This window comes from Diachasma alloeum, unplaced genomic scaffold (assembly GCF_001412515.2).
Source record: "Diachasma alloeum isolate Michigan unplaced genomic scaffold, Dall2.0 Dall_scaffold_00931, whole genome shotgun sequence".
In the NCBI taxonomy this organism is placed as follows: Eukaryota; Metazoa; Arthropoda; class Insecta; order Hymenoptera; family Braconidae; genus Diachasma; species Diachasma alloeum.
The window spans coordinates 42,011-64,428 of NW_021681048.1; the positions used below are offsets into that span (position 1 = coordinate 42,011).

Here is a 22,418-nt window from a genome sequence, read left to right on the forward strand (position 1 = left end):
TTCCATTTTTATTCTCCTCCTTCTGTTTGGAATAACCTCTGTTCTTCATTTTAGCCTTGTTCCCATTCGGAGTGGCCTCAATTTCTGCTGAACCAGAAATTCCGAGTCGTCTTTTCAGTTGACGGCAACCATATGCATTGTGACCCATACGTCTGCAATATTTGCACTTTACCTCATTTTGACTCTTGATGAAATGTGGAGAATTCGAACGCATTACATTCCCGTTCGTAATTTTCAATGAGAGCCCGCACTCTGCAGCTGTGTGTCCCTCCTCTGCACAATTGAAACAAATATTCAATTTTGTTTTACCCTGTTTCCGGTACGTTTGCGTTAATATCGCCCTATCTTTCGGGCTTTCCCTTTCCCTTGGAAGATCTGGAAGATCGGCCGCCGCCCAGGCGTTGTCCTCAATTCCCTCCTGCCTCATCGGGCCTTCGTTTTCTGGAATTCCTACATTCGACGACACGTATTGCCCCGTGTCCCACTTCGAAATTTCTACTGAGCTAAGCAGCATTTCCATCTCGAGTTCTGCTGTTAGTGTGCAACACTTGTGAAACTCCAATTCAATGTTCACCATTTCCATCAGGCGTTGAATTGGTCGTTGTAACCCCAACTCAAAACGAATTTTGGCTATTTTCATTGCTAACCCCTCGATACGATCTGCGAATGCGCTGACATCTTCACCCGAGCCCTGCCGTAGGCTGCAAAATTTCAGATTTAACTTCTCCAAGGTTTCTGCTCTGGCATCGGTCACTTTTGTACTCCTGTACTCAAACCCCGCCATAGTTGTATCTTTTCCGTTGCTTGGTACCAAAGGGGCTGTACCTTCCCTAGCGTCGGCAAAATCCTCTTTTCCGCAGTCAACTGCACGGATGACAATTGTCGCAGCCTCCATGGCCACATTCGATGTTCCGCCCGCTGACAACGAACCTGGTACGTCTACCAGTGCTGGTGCCTCGACCAGTTGCTGCGTTACGCCTGGCATGCCGGCCAGGGCTTCCTCAATAATCGACACACTTGCTAGTGTCCTTGGGCCCATGTCAACAAATTTTATCTCTCGACGAGATACACTGTGAACTCGTTTGGCAATAGACATACCCTTCAGAGTCTCACCTAGTCATACTATGTCCACAGTACTTCCCAAGACCTGAGAGACCGTAGAATGTAGTGGAAATCTTCCGGATTTATTCCCACTCTGACGACAAAAATTCTTGGCAGCGATAAATTCTCCTTGAATTCGCGAAGCCATCATTATTTCCGCAGCAAGTCACAGAAATAATCCACAATGAAGCTGAATAATCAGTGAATTTATTGAATACTTCAGCTGCTTCAGATTCTCCTCCCCCTTTTGAAGAGAACCAAGTCTGACTTTTTAAAGCTGAGGACAAAGTCAGACCTTGTACTATCCAGTTGAATAGGTTTCTAATGGAGCATGCGAGGACGGATAATGGTTTCGGTGGTGACGTCCGGCAAGGGGATTGCTTCCGGGTACCTGGTGAATCGATCCACTATTGTGAGGCAGTCCTTGAAGCTTCTCGAGAGTGGCAGCGAGACCAGGTCGATGTGGATGTGCTCGAAACGTTGAGTTGGCAGCGTGAAGTTGGAGATTGGCGACGATGTGTCTGGCGATTTTGTTTTTCTGGCAGGGTATACAGTGCCGACTCCATGCCAAACGATCTTTGTTTAGTACAGGCCACACATAGCGGTCTGCCACCAATTTTCTCAGCGCTTTTCCTCCCAAATGTGCTAGCGAGTGTAGTGCTGACAGCACCTGATTTCTGAGTTCTCTTGGGACGAATGGGCGAATCGAGCCAGATGGAGCTACGTCGCAAAATAATCCCACGTCTGACCCTGGGATGCTGAGGAGTTGAAGCTTGAGGCTGTTGAGTTGTTGCAGGAGCTGCTGGAGTTCTCGGTCTTCTTTTTGCGCCTGTGCCAGATGTTGATTGTCGACTGCGCGGGTGACCGCCTCGACGCGAGCCAGCGCGTCCGCCACCACGTTGTCCGTTCCTGTGACGTGGCGTATATCAGTGGTGAATTGCCCAATGAAGTCTAGCTTCCTGAATTGCCAAGGAGACGCTTTTTCTGGCTTTTGTTTGAAAGCGTGAATCAGGGGCTTGTGGTCTGTGTAGACGATGACGTGTCTCCTCTCGAAGATGTGCCTGAAGTGGAGCACTGCCTCGTAGATAGCCTGGAGTTCCCTGTCGAACGTAGCGTGCTTCTTCTCTGAAAGCGTCAGCTTTTTGCTGAAGAAGGCAAGCGGCTGCCAGGCGTGCTGGTGTTGTTGTTGGAGCACTGCCCCTACGGCGTGATTTGAGGCGTCTGCAAAAATGGCCCATTCTGCTTCGATGTTTGGATGTGACAGCAGGGTGGCTTCGGCCAGTGCTTGCTTGCCAGAAGCGAAGGCAGACTCTAGCTCGGGAGTCCAGGTAATGGGGTGTCCTCCTTTCATGTCAGCTCTGCCGGTGGCTGAGTTCAGAGGGCGTAGGATCTTTGACGCTCCGTGTTTGGTTTGGGGAACTCGAGGAGGTCCCTGACTCGTTTCTGGGAAGGTCTGATTCCCTGTGCATTGATCGCATGGCCTAGGAAGATGACCTCTGGCTTGCATAGGACTGACTTGGTCACGTTGATCACCAGACCAAAATCTTGAAGGCGTTGAAAGAGGACTTGGAGGTGCCCCAAGTGCTGTTCAGGAGTTTCCGAAGCGCCGAGGATGCCATCTATGTACGGGAAGACGAAGAGTAAGTCCCTCGTGACTTCGTCGATGAGCCGCTGGAAGGTTTGAGCTGCGTTCCGAAGGCCGCAGGTCATGAACGGAAACTCAAATAGCCCAAACGGTGTGATGATCGCAGTTTTTGGAATGTCTTCTGGTGCAACGGGTATCTGGTTAAAAGCCTTGATCAGATCGATGGTGGAGAAGATGTTGGTTCCAAAAAGGTTCGCCGCAAAATCCTCTAATTATCTGACGAGATATTTGTCGGGGATAGTTCGATCGTTTAGGGCTCGATAGTCACCGCACGGCCTCCATTCTCCGTTCTTCTTGATGGCGAGATGGAATGGTGAAGACCAGGGACTTTCGCTGTGTCGGGCGATTCAGAGCTTCATCATTGAGGAAAACTCCGCTCTGGCTATGCTGAGTTGACTGGTGCCAGTTGTCGTGCTCTAGCTGAAATTGGTGGTCCAGGAGAGGTCCTGATGTGGTGACGGGTGGAGTGCTTGGAGTTCCTGAGGAGCCCTTCTGGCCTGGTAATGAGGGGAAATTCCCTCAGCAATGATACGAACGGCGAATCTTCGCGGATTTCCTGCAGTCTGATGGGAGAGGACTCGTGGTTGGCCAGCCGCCCGTTCGATGTCAGGCCAGTGGTGCTATCGATGAGCCTCTGATGTTTCAAATCAGGAAGAAGACTGTAGTGATGGAGGAAGTCGGTGTCAATTATGGGCTTTCAGACGTCCGCCTCGATGAAGCGCCAGGTGAATTCTCTGCGCAACCCTAGGTCCAGTGTCAGCGGTGCGTAGCCATAGGTGTTGATGAGAGAATTGTTGGCAGCGAAGAGCTGAAACGCGGTACCCTCTTTCTGGTGAGAGTGTCGTCCGTGTGGGGAGACTGAGACATCTGATCCGGTGTCCATCAGATACTGTACTTTGGATGTTTTGTCAGTGATGAAAAGGCGGCGGGAATTGATCGGAGAGCCGCGCTCCGCCGCCAGCGACTCTCGGGGGTGTTTCCTTGGTACCCACAGCCAGGTTCGCAGTTTCGCACTCTGTCGCTGAATCGCTGATGGTAGAAACAGAGTTTCGGGCTGTTGTCTGTGTTGGATCTGGACCTGCTGTACGAACGACTTTTGGAGCGACCCCTAGAGCTGTGTGGTGAGTGCTGTGCTTTCAGTACCGCGACCTCGGCGGTGAGCTGCGCGATTTGCGCGGACAGCTGTGCGACCTCGGCGCCTCCGGCGATGGAAACTGCAGCGACGGTGCCTGTGGAGTAGACTTCGTGGAGTCTGTCCGCCAGTTTCGCCAAGTCTACAACTGGAGACTCGTCTTGGACCACCAGACACGCCCGTGTCAGCTCAGGAAGGTGGGAGAACCAACTTGTCTTCAGCACTTTCTCGTCGATGTCGGGGACCAGGCCCTTGAGGTGCCTGAGGTGTTGCGATGGTGTGCGGTCTCCAATACTTTCTGCATCGTGGAGCCTCAGTAGGTTAGCTGTTCTAGATTTTGAAATACAAGAGATTAGTGTGTCTTTGATTTTTTGGTAAGGTGTGCCTGTTGGCACACTTATTATAAGGTCCTCTATTTCACTGGCTACTTTAGTGTCCAGCAGAGGGATCCTGGCATAATACTTATCCGTCTCCGTGATAATACAAAAATTGCGGAGCAGAGCCTCTAGTTCTGCGAACCAAAGGGCTGGTTTCTCCTGGCTGAACGGAGGTGCCTTGGTTGTCCGTTGCGGTGATGTCATGTTGTTAGTTGCTGGTGGTGAGTGGATGGATGGTCTGAGGATGGGGTTTGTAGGGTTTGCCGTTTCGTTCGGCTCTGGCACTGGTTTTTAAACACACTGGCGCGGCACAACGTCCTTTCACTAAATTGGGATGCCCTGCAATGCGCCAGCAGGTGAGTTGGAAAATGTACGGCACTGTCACTGGGTGCTGGGGTGCGGAGCGCGCGCTGGCTTGGGGAAGACGCCCGAAAATCGATTTTCGTGACGTCACGCCGACAAAGCGAGGTATCGCTCGAACTGCCATTGAGTTGGCACTGACCACGTGCGAAAGTTAATTTATGCGTTTTTTTATTTGTAGGTATTTTCCGAGTAGCATCTCGGGAAACAAAATATTGAGCAATTAGCACTGTGGGTAATAACAGCTGAGTCGCGGGATGCGAAACTGACGAGAATTATGCCACTCGACCTGATTTACTCCCGGCACTGTTTATTGGGTTACGCTTGCGACACTTGTTGTTCCACGAGTTGATTAATAGATCACGTCGGGGTCACCAATGTAGGTTTCGTGGTTTGACAGAGAACACTACACCAGCGAATAGATATAAAGATTGTTTATTCACCGAAGCCTATTACAAATGATAGGTTGCGATTTATGTTTGCGGACTGACAGCGCTGAAACAGATATATCTGTAGACTGACTTCACGTGTCGTCGGATACACTGTGTGGCATTCCACAGGTGCGTGCGCAGGTGTAGCTGAGCGCTACAGTATGACAGTATTTCCCACTCTTTTGATTTTCATGGGGAAGTAGTTCATTCGGTTTTTGGGGTCTTAATTAATCGGTTGTCAATCGTTCTTTCGCGCGCGAATCTTAGTATTGAGTAATTGGGGCATGCTGAGTGTGCCATTTCATCACTTTTGAACTCGATTCTGGTGTCTTTGGAATTTTTAATTGAGTCCAGGTGATTAAATGCTCTCAGTTTAATTTACAATTGTGGATTCGGTTCTTAATTGCCTGAAATTACAATATAACTTATAATTATACTCTTAAATAAAATTTATTCTGGTCTTAAATTGCTAGTATAAAATTTTTGGACATTACAGCCTTCGCTCAAAATTGTTTCCAATTGCATTTTGGAAGCAATTTTGAAGAGTTGGATTTCCAATTCTTATGTGTAATATGTATTGAGTTATTTTACTTGATAACCGTGCACCGCGCGGTGGCCGTGAGCGGCTGGGTGCTGACGGTGGCAGTCTTGGGCGGTCGGATTAAATTGCATTTCCGATTCACCTGTCAGTTTCCTTCGCTCACTCGGTGACTGGTGAAGTGCTTTGTGTTAATTTTTGTTTTTGTGCCAGGGATTTTATTCGTTACGGTAAGTGTTTTGGAATATTTCCTTGTCTATTTCCTATTTTATTTTTGCCACATGTGCAGTGGTTTATTTTCTTGAGTAATCATTCAGGCTCTATTTTATCTGTTGGTTTCCTGCTTATTTTATCATATTTTATTTTATATATTTTGTTTTATTTTACTTATTTTATTTATTTAAGATGTTTCGTATTTTCTGGTCGATTTTCTTTTTGAATTTAAAGTTATTATGGCGGGCTGCGAGGGGGGTGTGGTGAAAGGCTTGTTACCGTGCGAATGTCGCACTAAGAGGAGCAGCCGATTGAAACCGTCCACGCTCTTATGCATAGGAGGTGTATTCTTCTCCATTCTTCTTTGTGCGAGATTCGCACCAAGAGGAGTGGAGGATTAGCTATATATGGTTCCTCACACTCACGTGCCTGGTATCTTTCTTTTCTTCTTTTCTCTTCTCTGGGTAATAACAATTTGTTATTACTAATTAATTGTTATTTCCAATTATTTATTAACAAATTTTTAGTTTCATAATTTTTTTTTTTAATGCTTCATGCTATATGTATATGCATCTGCGTGTATCCATGTATATATATTTTTTATATACTTCAAGATTTTAAACTATTATTATGTTTATTATTTTTTCTTTAGAGGTGAAGGTTGCGGAGGCAGCTGATAGACTATCAGGCTTTCCTCTGGGCGACCGATGGAAGGGGAGATATCGTTTTTTTAAATATATATTTCTCCCAAGATATTAAGAGTTATTATGTCGTCAGGTTTTTTTTTTATTGTATCGTATGGTGGAAAATATATTTTCCCCTCTTTTTCTTTTTAAATTTCTAGTTCGTTATTTCTTTGTTATTAGCTTTAGTTCTTGAATTATCTGACTTTTCTAGATGTAGTTGATGACAACAGCGGATGGTGTGTCCTGTGTAGAGGTCGGCTTTACGTATTTGGGCCTGGTGTCTGCTCTTTCTTTTGGCGGTGGTGATGGCACTGGATAACTGGGCATCGGCATTTGCGTTATGTTCGTCAGTTCCACTGGTGTTTCGCTGAGCTTTTGGATTTTTGGGGCTCCAATGGAGACTCTTCATTGGACTTTCCTTTGTCTTCTGGGTTCACAACAACAGGAGGAATAGGACAGAATACCTATGATCGACAGGCCTTCTCTGTATGCGCAGAAACTGGCTGTGATCATGCACAGGGAAATGATAGTTGTGATGATGCCGTTTGTGGTGGTGAAGATTCGTTGATGATAGTCCTCTTGGTAATGGAGACCTCTTTCCTCGGCTTCGTCCAAGGTGTGTTGGGGTGATTCATCGAATTCCCTGTTTTCATCCAGGGAGGGTAAGATATGTTGTTCTATTTTGTTTAGTGGAGGTAATGGTTTTGGTATTTCTTTCAATATTGGTGCCATTTCTGAAATATTTATTGTTTTAGATAGTCCAAATATGATTGGAAGCTGCGACTTGATCAATCCTGCACCTCCAATTACTGTTGTAGTGGTTTCTGCGGTGCTGTTAGGATGCAGAGTGATGATTCCTGCACTGTTTATTGTCAGGCTTATAACTTGCTGATTTATGCAAATTGTTTCTAGTAGCTCCGGTTGTTTGGTCGCCTAGAGCCATCCGTCTGTGTTGGTCAGCTTGGTCCATTGTTTCAACTCATTCTTCGGAAGGTTTCAGTTTATTTGGATGTTTCATGAAGTGGTGTCCGTCTTTACTTTCTAAGTACACATTTCCCTTTTCTGTGATGTCAACCATCTCGTAGGGTCCAATGTAGGCCTGTTCTAGTTTTCCGATCTTCGGTTCTTTTTCTACGTAGACAAATTGCCCTATTTTGAGGTCTATTGGTCTAGCGTCTCGGTCGTAAAGGCTTTTGGAATGTAGTTTGGCCTTTTCTAGGTGGTCGAAGGCGAGATGGTGAATTTTTTCCAATTTATTAATTAGATCTACCATGTAATCATTGTAGCTATAGATTGGCTCATCTTCGTCGGTGACGTTGGAGGGGAGAACTGCCCTTTTTCCATACAGGACTCCAAATGGTGTGAATTTTGTTGAGCTATGCACAGTGGTGTTGTACGATAGCATGGCGAAGGGGAGTAGCTCGTCCCAGTCGGTGAATTCGTCGGTAAAGGTCTTCAGATATTCGGCTAGTACGTGATGACTTCTCTCAAGGGCTCCATTTGACTGAGGTCTGTATCCAGATGTCGTTATATGGTGGAATCTCAGGAGCTTTCCCAGTTGATTGAACAACTTGCTGAGGAAGCTGGTCCCTTTATCTGAGAGGATTATGTTGGGGCATCCGTACAGGGCTACATATTTGGTTGCTAGTGCATGAGCGATAGTGTGAGCCTTGATATCCTTAAGTGGTACAGCGGTGCAATGCTTGGAGAAGTTATCCTGTATTGTCAGGATACGGCAGTGACCCATACGTGTAGCTGGGAGGGAGCCGACGGTGTCGATAGAGATTCTCTCGACGCATTCGCTAGGTGTTTCGATGATGAGCATGGGCTGTCGGAATTTCACCCTTCGAATCTTCTCTAGTTGACAGGTTCGGGATAGTTTGTAAAATTTCTCCATTGCCTGTTTCATCCCGGGCCAGTAGAACCTTTCTCTTACTCGGTTGAAAGTTTTCACAATCCCTTTGTGTCCTCCGGAAAGAGTTGCATGGCCTTCCTTAATGATTTCTGCCTTTAGGGCTGCTGGAGGCATCCGGATTCCCCCATGGCACAGGGTTACAGTGGCTGGGGGAATTAAAATTCTTTCTCCAGGAAATATCGTATTCTGATATCGTCATCTATTTCGTCACCCTGAGATGCCATTTTTATTTCAGTGATTTGGTATTTTTCCATGGTGGTTTTGAGATTTTTCAGGCAGAGTTTTAGTATCCGGTTGTTTACTTTTTCGAAGTGGCATTGCTTCGCAATGAGGGTAAATGTCCGGAATTTTCCGCACTTCGTGACGATGACTTGACCTAGTTTTGGATTGAGCTTACGTATTTCCTCCAGGTCCATCAGATTGAGGTCACTTAAAAGTTGGGTGTTTTGCTTTTTGATCTCTCCATCTGCTGCGAGGAAATGAGCAATGTTTCCCCTGGTAAATGTTAGTCCGTCTCGGGTTTCTTTGATGTTGCTCGCAGGCTGGTAGTCACTTTGCAGTATAGTGATCTTGTCGTCCATAGTTTCCCCATTTGGTTTGTTCTGAGATATTTCTTGTTGGTTCTGTATGAAACCGTGCTCTTCGCTCGTAGGAAGGTCAGACGTGAGGAATTTGGGGTATGGATTCAAAGGCAACCCCGGTAGCTGTGCTGATAGCGGTTGTGCAATTTTGTTTGCTTGGGGAATTTCTGCTTCTCGGGAGTGCGTTGATGGATGGATTTCTTCGGTGCGTGGGAACAGNCTTTTTCTAACCTTTCCGTTAGGATTTGTGACTCTCCCCGGTGTTTTCACACTAGACTTTGGTACTGGTAGAGCAGGCATGCAGGTGGCGGACATGAAGATTTCCTCATATTGGTCCTGAAGAGGATTTTCTNGAGAATGTCTGGATTGAGGTATTTCTTCCTTTTCTGTTTTTTCGGGATTTTGGTCGGTGGAGCTCGTTAATTCTGAGATTTCGTCGGTTGAGTTGATTAGGGGTTTGGACTGGTTTTGCAACTCAGCCATTTTCTTCTCAAATTCTTGACAGGATTCATTCAATTTTTCTTTAAATTCTGGACCCAGACTGGTTCTTCTCATTTTGTAGAGTGGTAGCAGCTGGTCTAGCAGTAGCTCTGGGGGTTCCTGGAATATTTCCTCATGCCTTTGTGAGATTTTCTCCATATACTCGTAGAATGTTTCCAGATTTCGTTCCATTCGTTCCATGTCCAATGGTGGACGTGGTGTGAGATTTGCTTCTTCATCCTTTTCTTCTATTCGAGTTTCAGCTTCGATTGTAGAAGGCATTTCCTCATCGGTGGAGTTTTGATCTGTGATGAATACGTCATCCTCCAACATTTCGTCCATTGGGACTCCTTCAAGGTAAATTTCTAGTTGATTTTCTTTTCCTTTGTCTTCTATTTCATCCGATATTACTGATGGTTCATCCTGTAGTGGTGGTTCTTCGGACTGAGACTATGCAGTTTCTGAGTAGTCCTTCACAAATCGTCGATAATAGTTACTGAAGCCTAAGAATCTTCTTATTCCCTGTTGGCTTGTGGGAAGGGGCACCTCTGTTAATGCCTTTATTTTTGCTGGATCCGGATGAATACCTTGGTCATCGATTTCCCTTCAAGGGAAATTTCTAGTTGATTTTCTTTTCCTTGCTTTTCCATTTCATCAGATATTACTGATGGTTCATCCTGTAGTGATGGTTCTTCGGACTGAGTAGGTGTGGCAGTTGATTCTGGCATCTCCACGATTGAAGGGGTGCATGGAGTGGGGGTCGTTTCTTCCACTGTTTCTGGTTTGTTTTCAATTGTGGTGCCCGGGGTAGATGATGTGGGGTTTTTGCTGATTTTGGGTGTCGTTTTATAATCCCGATTCAATCTGTAGGAGATCGGCTGCCGGCTGCCACTGTTTGTTTCTGTTGCTCTTCTAGCCCGAACCCTGTCGGCAATTGAGCTTCCCGCCGCTGGGATGGGGATAATTTGTGGGTCACTACTTTTTCTAACCTTTCCGTTAGGATTTGTGACTCTCCCCGGTGTTTTCACACTAGACTTTGGTACTGGTAGAGCAGGCATGCAGGTGGCGGACATGAAGATTTCCTCATATTGGTCCTGAAGAGGATTTTCTGCACAGGCGTCTGCTAGCTGATTTCTCTTCTGTTTCTTGATTTCTACTTCAAACGTGAAATCATTCAGGTAGGTTTTCCACTTAACTTGCCTCGTGGTAGGGTTGCTAGAATCTCTGAGCCAGTTCAGGGCTGGGCTGTTCGTAATAATGGTGAAGGGTACTCCATAGATATCGGGTTTGAACTGCTTTAGGGCGTAGACAGCTGCGAGGCCGTCCAATTCGACTGAAGTATATCTTGTTTCAGCATCTCGAAGTGCTCTTGATGCGTACAGGATCGGGTGTTCATCTCCTTTATCATCTTTTTGGCTGAGGATGGCTCCAATGCCCTTCTGGGTACTGGAAACATGAACGTTAAATGGTTCGTTCATGTCAGGATGAAATAGTAGAGAGTCCTCGGTGATGGCTTCCTTGAGGGCTTTGAATGATTGTTCTTGTTCTTTGCTCCATTTAAATCTTACATTTTTCTTGAGGAGATCATTTGAAGGCTGTGCAATTTCTTTGTAGTCCTTCACAAATCATTGATAATAGTTAGTGAAGCCTAAGAATCTCCTTATTCCCTGTTGACTTGTGGGAAGGGGCATCTCTGTTAATGCCTTTATTTTTGCTGGATCCGGATAAATACCTTGGTAATCGATTATGTGTCCCAGATAGGCTACCTCCTTCATGAAAAATTTGCATTTATCAGGCTGGAGAGTAAGCCCGTTCTTCCGCAGGCAGTTGAACAATTTCCTGAGACGGGTGACGTGTTCACCCGGTGTTCTGGAGTAAACAACTACATCATCTAGTTAGACATAGATTTCTGTCCCTTTTAGGCCGGTTAGGGTCTGATCCATCATCCGCTGGAAGATTGGGGCTGAATTTTCCAATCCAAAAGACATCCTCATGTGCTCGTAGTGTCCGCTGGGACCGGTAAAGGCACTTTTTTCAGCGTCTGTTTCATCCATCGCGATTTGGTGGAATCCACTGGCTAGATCGCACAGACTGAAGTACTTAGCTCCGCATAGTTCTGAGAGAATTTCCGATATGTTGGGTAACGGATAGGAATCTCCGATCGTTTTCTGATTTAGATGTCGGAAATCGACCACCATTCTCCATCGCTTCTTTCCCTTAGAGTCGGCTTTCTTTGGTACAATCCAGAGGGGTAAGTTGTATGGTGATTTTGAGTGCCTGATGATTTCTTGTTCGAGTAGGTTGTCTATTTGTCGATTTATCTCCTCCTGATGTTGTGGAGGGTAGTAGTATTGCCGCTTATGGACAGGTTTATCATCGATGGTTCTGATCTTGCACTGGAAATTCTTAGCTTTGCCAAGCTTGTCTCCCGGAGCCTGGAATATGTCATTGAACTCTTTTACCAGTTCAATCACCTCTTTGCGTTCGAAGGGTTTGAGCTCCTGATCGGGTAGAGCCTCTATTACGTGCGATGTGCGAGGTAACAGACCTATATTTTCCTCTGGGGCAATTCCCATATTGCACTAGGCGAAGGTTTCTTGAGGTTTTCCTAATATTTCGGTCCTTCCTAGGAGTTCATCGATTTCTTCTACCTTCTGAGGTGGTATGTGGAGGTGAGCTGGTTCTTCGGTGGTGTTGATGGCGAAGAGACAGGCTTTCCCCTCTCTAATGCTGACCACTGATAATTCGGTATTCTGGATAGGAATTTGCATGGCCATTCTTGCTGTTGGAGGGATGACGGTTGACTCATAGAATTTCTCGTAATTATACCAATTCACCGGCAGGTTAGGCTTTGAGAGTGGTGATATTCCGTTGATGATACCGTATATCCACCTTTTCTTGAATTAGGAATTCTAACCCAAGTAATCCTCTTCCTTCGACAGGTAGTTTATGATCTACGATTTGGAATGGTACGAGAGAGCCAAAGATTTTTAGGTGAACTAAACCGCATGTTGGCAATGCATTCTCCGTTACTCCGAGTTGATAGGGTATCTTAGGAGGTTCAATTCTTACGTCGGATTTGATAACTCTCCTCTCAATAAGATTGGTGTCAGCTACGGTGTCGATGAGAAATCAATGTCGATTTCCGATGAGGTTCTTCACCTTCAGGTTTATCCTTGGACCGCCCCCACTAAGTGCAATCCGGTAAGGTTTTCCTCTCATGGGACAAATGGGGAGGCAGAAATGTATAGGTTTCAATGGGGCGATGTTGAAGCACTAATGGGGCTAATGTTGTTTGTGTTGAAGGAGATGTGAGCTTGCAACTCATTCAACATTTCATCCCCGATGATGGCTCCATATCTGCCTGGTGATCTGCTGAGGAATCACGTGGAATTTTATTTGAACTTCAGGATGCACTGCGAGGCGAACTACTCCAAGTTCAGGGAGTTCAGGACGTGATTGGACAACCCAACGATTCCGATTGTTTCTCTGGTATCGATGAGGGCGTTTTCTACCAATGACTGGAACGATATCAGGTTTATGGAAGCTCCGGTATCGATTAATGCATTCACACCTGGGGAGATGACTTTTGGTCCTCGAAAGATGATCTGAGGACCCCCGGTAACTCTACACAGTATGGGTTTTACTGTCTGGGATGCATGCTCGGCATCGTGTGGAGTGAGTGCTGGTTTTGGCCGCTCGTCATCGCACTCGATTGGCGAGCAACAATCTCGTTTAAAGTCCCCTTTGGAATGGTTCCATCTGTGGATGGGCTGGCTCCGTTCTGCTGAGTTCTCGTAGGACTCCGCAGGATATTTCTCCCTTTTCGTTCCCTTGAGGGAGGCCTAGAGAGTGGTCTGGAGTCTGACGATGGACGATTCTGAGTCTGCAGGTTATTCAAACTCATCGCAAGCTGTTGGAGTGAGGCTGTGGTCTGCTGCAGTTAACTTTTGATCTCGTCCATATCAGAAATGTTCTGTTTAGGTTTGAATGGGGCTGCATAAGGACGCTGGTTGGCTGCCATGATGTTAGCGCGGGCTAGAATCTGATCCGTGGTAGGGTTTTTTCGCAGTTTCTGTTGGTTCCTCATAGTCAGATTCATCCTCGTCGTTCGGAGTTTGACCGCAGGCGATGACGGAGTTGAAGCTGCGCGAAGGGGGATCACCAGGATGAGCTGTGTGTCCTGATATAGATGGCGGTGGCCCCGGTGGTCGAGGTGGTGTTTGTCTGTATCCGTTGCCTTGCCTGTTCCGGTTGGATGGCAGATATTCATTGAGGAGAGCGATGACTAGATCTCGTGAAGGGTCCTGATTTCTCCTCTGTCCGAAATAGTTTCGGTTACAGTAGCTTGACGATGGTGTCGGGGTATTTGATTGATTATATGGCTGACTGTACGACCGATTTTGTTGGTATTGGTATCTCGGCTGAGGTGGCATTTGTTGCCCGTACAGTTCGCGCGGTAGAGAGCTCCCTGAATGGATTGGAATCGAGGGGTACTCCGTGATGTACCTGTAGTACCCGTTATCAGCATTCTCCAACGCTGGTACTTTGACTGTATCCCAGAATTCGTCTGTTTCTGGTTGTGTAAGGATCTCTGAGATTTTACTTAGGTTGTTGCGCCTAATACTTTCCTTCACGCTTGCAGGGCCGTATTCTTTAAACCGTTTAATGGCCTCTGTCTGGAGGTGTTTTTCGAGGACTTGTTTTCGTTGTTATTTTCGTCTGGGTTTCGTATTTTCGTACTGGGTTATTTTCGTAATCCGCGGTATTTGGCTTTAGGCGGTGTTTGAGGTGAATTTGAGAGTGAATTTCTGTGGTTCCCGGTAGCTTAGTCGGTAAGAGTGCCCGGCGCGTATCTGGGAGACCCGGGTTCGATTCCCGGCTGGGTGAAGCGGAAATTTTTTTTCTCTAAATTCTAATTCTCTTAGAATTNAATTTGAGAGTGAATTTCTGTGGTTCCCGGTAGCTTAGTCGGTAAGAGTGCCCGGCGCGTATCTGGGAGACCCGGGTTCGATTCCCGGCTGGGTGAAGCGGAAATTTTTTCTCTCTAAATTCTAATTCTCTTAGAATTTGTTTTTCAGCTTCATTTTCCCCAGAAATCGTACCCAGACCGAACTGGACCAGTGCTACCAATCGCTCCAAGAACGACTCCAAGGGTTCATTTTTAATTTTCAACAGCCCGCGTATTCTATTCACATAATACGTTAAGTCGTATTGACCTCTAAATCTCTTGATAAGGTGAGTAAAAATAGTTTCCACAGAAAAGAGGGGTTTGTTCGCCACTACGAATTTTGCTGGGGGTAAAAGGCGTTTGAGTATTTGTCTAATATATTCTTCTTTCTTTCCGTCTGCTTTAGAAATGGAGGCAAGATTTGATCTCCACGCGTACTCATATTCGTCCAGAGAGCAGTGCTCATTTGTACCGGCGAATATGGGAATGCTGTTGGCAATGTCTCGAGCTTTGACATATTCTTCGTAACTGGAAACGGTCTGATTAGCGTCACCCGAGGCTCCAGAGTAACTGATATTAACGAAGGAAGGATTCGCCATTTTGTGAAGATAATTTAATTAGTTGATAATTTCAATCATTTTATATTTGGGATTAAGTTAATTTGGATTATATGATTTTTCCAATAACATTGGGAAAAGAAAACAAAATTTCGCTTATAATTATTTCAAAGAGAATTTAAAGGTTGCAATGAAAAGTCTAATATTTGAAATTTAAGGAGGGTTTCCCAAAGCTAAAATTTTAATTGATTAGAATTGAATTGAATTAAATTGACTAGAATGGGTTTCAAAAATTTCAGAATATTTAAAAGATAAGAGTATTGGTAACTTAGGCGGGTCCTACCGACTGCGGCATGAAATTTTAGCTGTTATGTCCAGAGAACGATTTTAGCGTGGAATGGACATGTTTTCATTGTCACATTGAAATCAAAGCTAAAATTATTGAATTTTATAATTATTGGACGACTCAAAGTTTTATACTCTTACCTTTTTTTAAAATATAGGGGAAAAAGGGCTTAATTTAGGGATAGGGCTTGAGTTGAGAGGAATTTCTAATCAAGAAATTTGGAGTTGTAGTGGAGTCAAGTTTGAATTTAAATATATTTTGTATAACAATTCGGTTTACAAAAACATAAACGTGATGTTACAGAAATCTATGTAGCTAAAATTCCTATCCCTGGAATGATCTGAAGCATTCAAATTTAGGTTTACAACTTTTTGTTACTCACAATTCGGTCGGTTATTTATAAATCATTCGAGGTGTTTGTAGATCCCTGGGTAAATCCGTAATTTCCTCACCAGCAATTAGTCGCGCTAAAGGCTATTATTGATACTTTCACGCAAACAATTTCTTCTACTCGTTGATATTTTAATGAATTTTTGGCAGTTAAAATTAAAGATTTTACGAGATTGGTTGAGACTGTCCACAACGCGTCACAATAAACGAATTCCTTATTTGCAAGAAAAGTCACCACTCCCGGTTAAAGAAATTTTATTCTCAGATAATTTCAATTGTTCGTAACTTACTATTAATTCAGTACTATCCCGTGTAATGGAAGGAAGGATTGAAAAACCGGACCGATTAAATGAACTGCAACTGCTTCCACCAGAATTGTTACTGCTCCGTCGCTGCTTCAAGACTGTTTAATTTTGATTTTTCTGACATTTTTATATGAATTTTGGGGTCACTTGTCACATGGGCTTCAACAAGTCCGTTTTTAATTAGTGGAAAATATCGTATGACTTTTGCCGCTCTTTTGACTTTTATGGGGAAGTAGTTCATTCGGTTTTTGAGGTGTTAATTAATCGGTTTTCAATCGTTCTTTCGCGCGCGAATCTTAGTATTGAGGAATTGGGGCATGCTGAGTGTGCCATTTCATCACTTTTGAACTCGATTCTGGTGACTTTGGAATTTTTAATTGAGTCCAGGTGATGAAATGCACTCAGTTTAATTTACAATTGTGGATTCGGTTCTTAATTGCCTGAAATTATAATATAACTTATAATTATAATCTTACATAAAATTTATTCTGGTCTTAAATTCCTAGTACAAAATTTTGGACATTNTATATAATAACATTAGTCATAGGGGGTGATCCATTCAATAACGATATACATGGTGGGTTTGCGTTGCATACGCATGATGGGTTTGTGAGGAGCACGTATATTAGTTATAGTCGAACCAGTCAATCTGTTCTCTCAGACCAATGGTGAGCTTCTCTTCGAGTCATTTACTACGTCTTAAGGCTGAATATCTCGAAAAATAGTTTATATAAGGGAAAAATTCATATAACAACCACAAATTGTTTTGATGGAATGAAGCTTTATCATTTAGAGTATTCCCGTATAATTCTGAAAAATCTTGAGCGAACTTGAAGGTGGGTAAATATAATTAAAGACATGTATAATACTCATTATCAGTCGTAGCTACATTTCGACATTACATGGAACATAAATCTGTTAACAATCATTCACAATTATTATCAAAAATTATCCAATCTGATAATTGACAAACGAGACAATTCTTTACGAGTGGTACAGGTCCATCCACAACGTTTCCTCCATGAATCCATGTTGCATGATGTTGATAACATCGGCGGTACTCGTTAATTACGCTCATATTTTTCAACCTCTCTGTCAACGTCTCCCATAATTCATCGATGTGTTACCATGCAAATTTCAAGAGGAATCTTTTCAGGAAATGTATAGAATCTGTTGGCAATCTTTGCATATCCCGCATCCAATCGAAGAAGTTAGTGGTTGGATCCAAAGTTGAATTGAAGTAGTTTGTGTACCATTTTAATAGCTTCCTACAATTTTCGAATGCACAAGTATAATTCTCAATGAGACTGTGCTCTCGGTGATTCAAGCATTTGGGGGTAGCGATATCTTTCACTTTTGTGCCCCCAAATCATTCAAGTCGATGATCACTTTATCGGTGTAAGATTTTAACCATTGTCTCGTCTGCAGTCCATTCACGAAGATGATTGTCACTCCTTTTGTGATCTGGGCAATTACATCTTGAACTTCATAATATGGAATGAATCCTGTTTCCCATGCGGTTCCATAGTGATTATCAATAATCCACTTATTCATCCTCTGGTATTTCCTTGATAATTCATTACATTCACATGGGGGTTCGAAAAGCAGACAAGCACACTCATTTTTTCCAACTGCTCGAACTGCCAGTTCTTTGTCAATAAGTTTCTCCTTTGGGTGTTGAAAACCTTGCACATCCAACATCAACATTATCATTAACCTCTAAAACTGTAGATCGTGATGGTGGCAAATCAAATTCCTGTGTGAAACAGAATCCAGCGGAGTCGATTCATTTTATAAAAACTCCCCCACCCCGCCCGATTTAAACAATTATGGAACATTCTGGGATATTCGAGAATCTTCGAGAAAATTCTCGAACAAGTATGATGTAATTTTTTACAATATCCGATTTCATGTAAGTTTCGACCGGTCACCAACATATTATATTTCATGCAAGTCCGAACAGGAATTACGGGTACCCCCCATAGACATATAATACCTAGACCGCGCATGTAGTGGGGGAAGCTGTATAGGTTTTGGCAGAGAGAGATGCACTTGGTCCCTACTTATCCTTGTTCAGCAGTGCTGAGAGTGGGAAGAGAGCTGCTGCAGGGTGGGAGTAAAAATTGAACTGCGTAGGGGTAACCACGGAGAAACGTTTTCTCATCGTTTTATCGCAAATTAATTTTTTCTTTCATCATTAGAATTCGTGATAATGTCTATGGGGGGACCTGAAAATTTGGGAAAAATTTCGTATTTAAAATTTGATAAAAAAAACTCCTATTTTTATTCTATGGAATCTAACAAACATTTTGAAAAAAGAAAAGTTTCAATCCGATGAAAATTGTGGTGCGAGGGGCATTTTGAAGCCAAAAACACGAAAAACGTCAATTTCCTGCGATGTATGATATAAAATGGGTTGGGTAGAGAATGTTTCTTCGTTTTTAGGTAGTCTATGATATGTCAAGAGTCAATAGTTATTTCCATCTATCGAAGTGTTTCAAATTTTCCTTGAGTGTCTCCTTAAGCTCGCATCAAATTGATTTCAGCAAGGGATTTTTTATATTCGACAATGGTACTCTCATGGGAGGGGAGGTCGTGCCAGCGTTCATATTCCATCAATAAATAGAAAACATGCCTATTTTTAACACTTGAATATTTCCATTTGTATCATTTTCTGGCTACATCGCTTGTACTTCCCATGTGCTTCTCATGCCTTCCCACTCTTTCCCCTTCTACTCATTCCAATCTACCAATCAGCCACAACTGGCCTACTCTCCACAGGACTGTGAGATAGAGATAGATAGGGACCGTGATTCTCTATCTCTGTGTAAATTTTCCAGATCTGTGTTGTATAGGGGATATGGGGAATGCTCGTTCTAGGTATTATATGTCTATGGTACACCCCACCGCGCGGGTCGATGAATCATCAGCTAACGGTCTGCATGACTCATCGATTACGCCATCCATCTCGAAAGTTCCGCGATTGTGGCGCCAATATCCAATTTCATTCAAGTTTTGATCGGTCCATATATTTCATACTAGTCCCAACAGTACTAAGGGGGATCCCCCCACCGCCTGATGAGTCACCGATGACGTAATCCTTCTCGAATGTACAAGTCTCAGCAGGACTTACGGGAAACTCCCACCTCGCTCATCGATGAGTCATCAGTCTGAGTGACTCACCGATTTCATTCATCTTGAAAATATTCGATCATTGTTTTCACATATTTGCACATGTTTGCATATGTTTGCAAATGTTGTTCAATGTTTCCAAATGTTTGCAAATGTTGTCAAATGGTGCAAAATGTTTGTAAATGTTTACAAATATTGTCAAATTTGTGCAATTCTCTGCAAATGTTATCAATTGTTGTTAAATGTTTGCAAATATTGTCAAATATTTGCAAATGTTTGCAGAATGTTTGAAAATGTCAAATGTATTCAAATGTTTGCATAATGTGTGCCCTTTCAATATTTAATTATTCTAATTTCCTGAAAAGGGGATAAGGGCAACCAAATAAGAAGGACAAATGAGGGATAAAGTTAACTGAATATTTATATTTCTATCAATTTACAATAAAGATCGTCGTTAGACGCTTGAAATGCCTTTTAACTCTGATCTAGGGACATGGGTAAGGCCAGGCAACTTTTGCACACGTATTAAAGGGAGATTCTAATAGTTAACAAAGGGGGAGATTCTAGATGTATCGAGGGGAAAATAACAACGTAAAGAAAATATGATAATTGAAGTAACTGGGGGAAAAATAACCAAGTGTGGCGCACCGTTGGGGTGGGGGGTGGAAAGAAATAATGTTCGAGGCGAGGGGGAAATGAGGGGGACAACTCGTACTCACGTCGACTTCCGGGTGCCCTTCGCACGTGCGTCTATCCTCCCAAAAAGGCACAGAACTTCTCCAGGAAAGGGCCTTCCTTCCTTCTCTTCACAATCTCCAACAATCCTCTTTCTGATTAATCCGGGGCGATTTCCGGAAATAACGGGCTTCCTTGTTTTGCACTATGCACACGTGATAACACTCAGGGCAGCTGGCTTACGAGTGCCAATTCTCTCGTTCTCCTTCTTCTCCTTCGTTCCCTTCGTGAGGAATCGCCAGTTATCGAAGTCCTTCGGATGATTTTCGTGGGGAATCGGGACCAATCAGCTGGAGTGAATGATCCCCGCGATCACGGTCCAGGGATGTGTCACATGGGGAATTATCGAGGGCGGTAAATGGTCGAGGGTTTCGCATGGGAGGATTCCAGGGCGACGGCTCCTTCAGTCACTCAGTAGGGCTGGAACTGTTGCCTTTCTTTGGCTGCAGTCATCGTTGAGTCCAGGGGCAATGGTGCAGGGGTAATGAGGCGAATAGCTAGGGGAAAGTTACAACGGCGGCGAGATTTACGTTTTAGGGGGCTGTGTGTGCTGGAAAAAAATCTAGGTAAAAATAATAATAAATAAATGAATATGCCTCGTCACAGCTGTCCCGGGGATAGAGAACACATAGGGTTTCCACAACCCTATGTTGAACGATTCATACTTCTGCTTTCCGATCAACGACTCCAGGAGAAGAGAGGCTGGAATGAAGGCTCAAAACTATTAAGAACACAATATCGTTGATTTCTTTTGATACGGGGTATCTTCCTACAATTCCCCCCTGTCAATAATACTTGTCTCATTGGGTTAATCACTGGGTCTCCACAACACTCTCATCCTTACTTCCCATCAATTGAAATATAATAATAATAATAACAAAATGATCTATTAGAAAAAAAAATGACTCAAAAAGAAAAGAATACTATTCAATGGCCCGTTGGGCAACGAAAGAAAATAAAACTACTCTAATGGTTTTCGGAAGAGCGGGGGGTGACTTAGGGCTAAGGAGGGTATTACAGGGTCACCCCCTGCTAGGAATTAGTCGGGGAATCCGTCTAGGGGAGATTGCGGCAGGTGGGACAGGAACGAACGTCCACCCTCCACTTTCTACAGAAAAAGCATCGTCGGGCTTCTATGGAGCAATCTTTGGCCTGGTGATCGCCGTTGCACTTTCTGCAACCAGCGAACAACAAGGGGGAATCCAGGGGAGTTGGGCTTGTACGAGGGTAACCGGGTGGTCTGCGGACGTTCGCAGGGGCTCTAAGGATTTGGAGGAACATGAGTGGGATTGGTTTGGGGGTTGTGGGAGGCACTAGATTCATCAAGGGGGGAGGATTTGACGCTAGGACAGCTGAGGACTTCTTTAGTGTTGCGGGGCAGATGGCAGGGTAGGTCCGCCCGGCTTGGATTTGCTAGGGCTAAAAGTTTGGGAGGTAATAATGGAGGCGAAGGCTATTAGCGAGGGTCTGGGGGTTGCACGAGTTATGAGTGGATTGGGGTTTCGTGGTGGTGGGTTCTGAGGGTGCTTAAGGGCTCTGCTGGTGATTCGAAGTGTCTGGGGTGTGAACGGGGGACCTCTAGGGGATGGGGGTGTCGGTGTTGCTCCTGCGGACTGTAGGAGAGGAGCGAGGGGTGTGGGAATATACCTTCCAGTGAAAGGATCCTTGATGGGCTTGGAGAAGGGTAATGGGGCAGGGGTTTTGAGGAATTTACGAGCCTTGCCGAGAGTCTGGGGGTTTATAGGGGGGTAACCGGGGGGAAGATCGACAAGGGATGAAGGGGAGAACTGGATGAGGGGGTCGAGGCGGGGTGGACTAGGGATTTGTACTTCGTAGTCGGGTGGCGACGGGTTTAAGGTCTCGAGGGTCCGTGAGAGCGGCAGTGGGACGTCTGCGGGGTCGACCACGTCCTCTGGCCGTGTGCTGGGGATCTCCTGGGGTGGCGGCGTTGTCTGAGACGCGCTGAGCCTCTCTGGAAGGGTCATCAGGGGGAACTGCTTCTCCCACTCGATCTCCTTCCATCCTCTCATTAACAGCGTCTGCATCTCCATATACTGAGCTGACCGAGGTAGTTTTGAGGGGAGCATCTCTCCCATCGGGACTCTATAGAGTCCTCTCCCGATCTGCCTTCTCCTCGTATTTGGCATCTTTAGAACCTAGGGGTGATCGAGGATAAAATGGTCTAAGGTCGGTGATGTGGATTTTATTATCGCGATTTCCATTGGGGTCTTCTAAATCATATATGACGGGGGAAATGACATTTACAATCAAATAGGATCCATCAAATTTGGGGGCTAGCTTCGCGGTAAAATGGACGGCTGCTTGGGAAAGGGGGCGGTACTTTCTCAGAACTAATTCTCCCACCATGAAAACTTTGTTAGATCGACTTTTATCATAATATTCGGCTTGGCGAGTAAAAGCTTCGCCCATAACCTTTCGTGCCAGATCATACATGTGGGTCATTCTCTCTAGTCTTGTCTTCCAGGGTCCAGTGGGAGTGGGTTCAGTGGGGGGTTCACCACTGGAGGGGGCTACGAGGGCAC

At 44.6% G+C, this 22,418-nt stretch overlaps 1 protein-coding gene across 1 annotated transcript; it reads right to left on the reverse strand.

The window, feature by feature from the left end:
• Positions 1-2,475: 2,475 nt before the first annotated feature.
• On the reverse strand, positions 2,476-4,459 carry LOC107045409. Its single transcript, XM_015267684.1, has 2 exons — positions 3,739-4,459; positions 2,476-2,786 (listed from the first exon to the last, which is right to left on the reverse strand). Exons 1-2 carry the CDS (start codon positions 4,457-4,459, stop codon positions 2,476-2,478), a joined length of 1,032 nt encoding a protein of 343 aa, XP_015123170.1.
• Between the last annotated feature and the right edge of the window lie 17,959 nt (positions 4,460-22,418).